Genomic DNA, 5725 nt, shown 5'->3' with positions numbered 1-5725 from the left:
TCAGAGCGTAGCCGTCATCCTCGTAATGGTAGAGCTCGTTTGATGAGTCTGATTCTGAAATGAAGCAACGCTACATAAGCCTAATTATTATTATTATTTTAAATATTATATTATTATAAATATTATTATTACAATTTATAAATATAATTGTATTTAAATATTATTATATATATGAATATTATTATTATAAATATTATTATTATAAATATTATTATTATAAATATTATTATTATTATTATTATTAGACACCACCCTATCAATTTGAAGTTAACTGCGGCAAACAGTGGTGTAGCAGAGAAAGGGCAAGGGCCATTTTTAGGTGCCATTATAGAAGGGGCATTTTTAAGTATTTTCAATTTTAGAAAACTACCATATTAAAAATATCTAAAACTTGTGTGTAACAAAAAGAATTAAAAACTCAGACCAAATATGATCAGGATCAAATTAGTTTTCTTCTTAGAGTTTATTTATAAGGCACTCATACTAAACTACTTACATACTCATACTAAAATACTTAATTAAAATTAATTTAAAAAAAATAACAGTCCTCGAGGAATCAATGTAAAAATTTGCGCATTAATTTTAGTTAAGGGGCTGTTAAGGGGGATTTGCCCAGGACTCATTCTCTGTCACCCACCTGACTGCCTGAACCTATACAAACCGAAAAGTTGTTGATGATGTTTATGCTGCAAGAGTGGCGTGTTAATGTGAATGGTGGACGGATGGTTGGATGAATGTCTGCCAAGCCTCTGCAGTTTCACGGTGTACTTGGTCCCCTCACGGAGGTCAGTTATGACGTGGGAGGTGGTGCCCTGTCGGGTTTGGGTTTGGATTAGTTTAGGGCCTGATAAATCATCATGTTTAATAGTATTTTTATTACTATTACTGTAATTATTATTGTTGTTGCTGCTGCTGTTCTTGTTGTTGTTTTGGTTGTTGTTGTTTTGATCATTATAACAACCATTAACATTGGTACAATATCGTCCAAATCATTTTCATGTTCACTACCATTGCAAATAAAAGGAAGAAAATAAAATTATCATAATCGTCGTCATCACCATCATCATCATCTTCATCATCCTCATCACCATCATCACATCATCATCGTCATCATCATCGCCCTTACTCCAGGGAGGATCCTAGTAATTGATGAAGATGGCTCTCCGCTAGGGTTCCATGTAATTCGATAATTTAAAGATGATGATGATGATGACGACGCCAAATTGTCTAATGAAGACGATGATGATGAAGATGACGTCGATGATGATGATGATGACGTGTGTTGCTTGCTTTGGTTATTTTCCCAGAAAATCTTCGCGGTGATATTGGAGCTGGATATGAAGAAGCTGTGCTGCAAGTTCAGTGGAGTTGTTGACCAGCGATCCTCTGCAGATGTCACGATGATCAGTTGTGTTAATGATAATATTTTTTATCATTGTTACAACTAAATACATTCCTTTATCTGCTAATTAACTTAATGTAACAAACTCGTTCATTCACTAGCACACTCATCCATTTATTTATTCATTTACTTCATTAATTTTAATCTTTCAAACTCTCTACACCTCATTCACTCATTCATTCATTCGTTCGTTCGTTCGTTCGTTCGTTCGTTCATTCGTTCATTCGTTCATTCGTTCATTCGTTCATTCGTTCATTCGTTCATTCGTTCATTCGTTCATTCGTTCATTCGTTCATTCATTTATTCATTCATTCATTCATTCATTCATTCATTCATTCATTCATTCATTCAATCATTCATTCATTCTTTCATTCATTCCCTCACCGTTATTGGAGCACTCCGGTCGATGCTTCCCAACAATGATAGCCTCACTGCACGAAGGCGTGTTGAAGGTCCGGCGGGTGATGCTGCCCTGTATGCCATGGGTCGACATGGGGTGCAGCTCCACCAGGTAGCGACAGTCGTATCGGAGGTCGTAGATGACGAAGCTGGTGGTCTGTGGTGGTGGTGATGATGGTGTCTCTAATGGTGGCGTTGATGACGATGAAATTAGGATAGTTGCAGAAAGGCAACGATGATGATGATGTTAATAACTCGACTACATTGTTCATTGTGACGTCTGTGGTCTCGCAATTTCTTCAGTTATTGGTAAGTTCGAAGACGTTAAATTGTTTGTGTAATTCTGTTGCGAAGTCGTTGTGACAGTAATTACACGCTGAACATTTGAACATTAAAAACAATCCGCAATCACTTATGACAATTTATTTTATTGAAACGTAAAATCTCACGAGAGCATCCAATTTGCAGACTCAACACTAAAACACTTTTTCAGAAGAATACAAATGTTTAAACAAGTTGTGCTGGCAAGCATGAAAGAAATTTAATGAATTTATGGCCGAGGTCTGTATGCAAATTTCAATTAGGGTGAAAATGCAAACCAATTCCTACCGACAGTTCATTTCCAAACAAATACAACTCTCTCACCAACAAATTCAGGAGCAACTGTTAACAACTTCGCATCAAATTAGCATCTACACATGCGTTTAATTGGAAAACATTTCTAAGTGTAGTGCTATCGAAAAAAAATATTATAGAGGTCTTTCTGTGAAATGGAAATAAATGAACGATTTAAATTGGTGCCACAAAAACAGAGCGGCCTAACATCAAAAACTATCCAGGTCAAATTTCAAAAGAGGTAAACATTTTGAAGTCTAAGATTTTCAGTTTACGAAATTTTAAAAGTGTATTCAATCATGAACATGAACACAAACATGAACATGAACATAACACAAACATGAACACAAACATGAACACAAACAGATGAACAGATAAACTCAAAAACCCATACACAAAAAAACGACCTTGACATTGATGGACATCCTCTTTGAAAGTTCATCATCAGATGACTGGTCAGCTATGCAAGCCTCAGGCATCCAGTCCACAAAAACGCTGGCCACCGGTGGCGAATCTGTTGCTGGTGAAGGCATTTTCATCAACTCATATTGCAACCCATAAATGCACTTTTTTTCAAAACAATTGAACAATCCGAAACGAAAACATAAACATGGTTGTTTTTTTATATTTTTGGTATTATTATTATGTAACAATATTATTTATATTACAGGTGTGTATGTGTGTGTGTGTGTGTGTGTGTGTGTGTGTGTGTGTGTGTGTGTGTGTGTGTGTAGCCACTGAATATCCATTGCTGAATTACTGACCACACTCAAATATCCCCTAATTGTACGATGTTATTCAGCCTACATGCTTTACGCACATAAATCAAAATTAACTTTATTTTAAACCAACTTCATTTTTGAAACCAATCAAATTTACTGGAACAAATTTCGCCATTTTGCAGCTTAGATGAAAAAGTATTTAAAAAAAAATCATATTGAAAATGAATTTTAATAAGTTGTAGTCTATAATTGGCTTAAACTTGCTCGAACTTTGTGCCATTCAAACCTGAAAGAATGTTTCTAACATTCAACCTTCAACTGTAATTTCATAAATTTTTATATTTATGTTCAAAACTTATTTGGATACAGTTTTTGTGTCCAAAATAACATTTACAAATTGAGGTTACGGGAAATACGTTCAATCGCTACAAATTTTTGAATATTTTTTCATTTGTAAACGTAATAAATAATATTTGAGTAAATAAAATTAAAATTTTTATAGGGCTTAATTTTTCAATCAGTTCAGTTTTATGCATTATTTTTAAATAAAAAAAATTTTAACATTAAATGAAAGTAATTTAAAATTTTGCCCGCATTCCATTTAACAGATCAATTAAGCACTAAATATAATGCATCATGTAAATAAATTTTCCATTTCCATTCGGAGACTCGCTCGTTTAATTTTTAACGCAATTACATCAACTCATTTTGCTCCAGCTTACTTCCTTTCCATGTCATTAAGATTCAGCAATTTATATTTCATTTGAAAACGTCTGCGAGTTTCATCAAATTTTCATCTTATTTAACAAAATTTGTTGCCATTCATCCGAAATGAACCAAAAATTTCATCAACTCCCCGAGGAGCATGTTCAATTTCATCGTCGAAGTTGAATAATTAATTATTAAAAAATGGATGCTGTGCGTATGTGCATGTGTGCGTGCATGTTCCCTTCTGTGTTTGTGAGGGAGTGTGTGTGTGTATGTGAGAGCATGATTGTGTATGCGAGTGTGTGTGTGTACATGTCATTGTCTGTGTGTGTGTGAATGCGTGAGCTCATGTGACAGAGTATGTATATTATTTAAGCACTGATATGTAGCTATATATATATATATATATATATATATATATATATATATATATATATTTGGTAACAGACTGTTGTTAACGCAACATTTCAAAAATTCAACACTACTTTCAACATAGTTCAACTCTTTTATATTAATATAAAAAAGTTGAACAATGTTGAAAGTAGTTTTGAATTTTTGAAATATATATATATATATATGAATATATATATAGATGTATATATATATATATATATCTATATATATATATATATATATATATATACATAATATAATGAGACTTTTGAAAAATGATTATAAGATTAATTTCAATTCCGTCTCCATCCAATAAGACTTTGACTAAATCAAAATTAAGACATTACAATTTTGAATGTTGATAATTCCAATATAACTTTTCAAGCTTCAACTTTGATTAAATGCGATAATTAAACTTTCAAGAAGGAGTTTCATGAATACACAATTTTGCGAAATCATATTTTTATAGAAATTTAATTCCATGAAATTATAATTTCACACAGTTTTATCTTTCATATAAAAATGAACTACCGTAGACGTATTTCCACGAGACGTTAGCTTTGAGGCTGTCATGATGGAAATACGGCCTGCTGACGTGAAGGTCAGCCGGCGAGGCTGGTGTGGGTAGGGACCTGATGCTGTTTGTTGGCGGGTTCGTAGACGGATCTGTCGATTGGAGCAATGTTATTTTGTTCTTTGTTTGATAGTTCAATGTTTGATAGTTCAATGTTTGTTTGTTCTTTGTTTGATTGTTAGTTGAATGTTTGTTTGTTCTTTGTTTGATTGTTAGTTCAATGTTTGTTTGCTCTTTGTTTGATTGTTTTTTGTTTGTTGGTTGAATGTTTGTTTGTTTGTTCTTTGTTTGTCCATTGTTTGTTTGATCTTTGTTATTTTGATGTTGGTTTTTTGTTCTTTGCATAATCAATGTTATTTTTTGTTATTTTTGTTTTTTTTGTCCGTTTGATTAAAAATTTAAATTTGCAATTGATTTAAAAATTATTTTTAAAAGAAAGAATGGAAATAAAATAAATTTTTAAAGATTTCACTAATTTAATTGCATTCTTCAATTTCAAAAAAGTTTGCAAACAATTATCATTAATAAATTGCTCAGCGAGTTAACAGTCAACCGACAAGCCAGCCAGGCTTTCAGTCAACAACTCAGTCAATCGATCAAAAATCTAACCGAGTATGTTGTTGAGGGGGTACGCTATAACAGGTATGCCAACTCTATCGCTCTTCAGCTTCATATCTCCGTACTGACAAATAGCCTGCAACTATGGTGAATTAATGAATTAATTGATTAATGCATTAGTTATTGAATTAGCAATTAAATAAATTAATTAGTAAATTAATAGAAAAATTAATAAACGAATGATAATAGAATAAAGAATAATTTATATTATAAAAGAATAATTTATTTTCCATTTTCAACTGAAATGTTCATTCTAAAACTGATGACTGTTAAAAGTATCACAGATTTTCATGT

The 5725-nt window shown here is 32.3% G+C and overlaps 1 protein-coding gene across 1 annotated transcript; it reads right to left on the bottom strand.

Annotated features, from left to right (window-relative positions):
- Nucleotides 1-5468, bottom strand: HELRODRAFT_194875 (hypothetical protein; the record flags this gene model as incomplete). Its single annotated transcript, XM_009012426.1, has 7 exons — nt 5423-5468; nt 4771-4905; nt 2824-2928; nt 1787-1958; nt 1127-1386; nt 638-812; nt 1-80 (listed from the first exon to the last, which is right to left on the bottom strand). Exons 2-7 carry the CDS (start codon nt 4810-4812, stop codon nt 1-3), a joined length of 834 nt encoding a protein of 277 aa, XP_009010674.1. The 5' UTR covers nt 4813-4905; nt 5423-5468.
- Between the last annotated feature and the right edge of the window lie 257 nt (nt 5469-5725).

The sequence above is a fragment of the Helobdella robusta genome (genome assembly GCF_000326865.2).
Source record: "Helobdella robusta unplaced genomic scaffold HELROscaffold_106, whole genome shotgun sequence".
NCBI classification, from domain to species: Eukaryota; Metazoa; Annelida; class Clitellata; order Rhynchobdellida; family Glossiphoniidae; genus Helobdella; species Helobdella robusta.
Note: the sequence above shows the minus strand (reverse complement) of the source record. Positions and strands in the feature narration are given on the sequence as shown.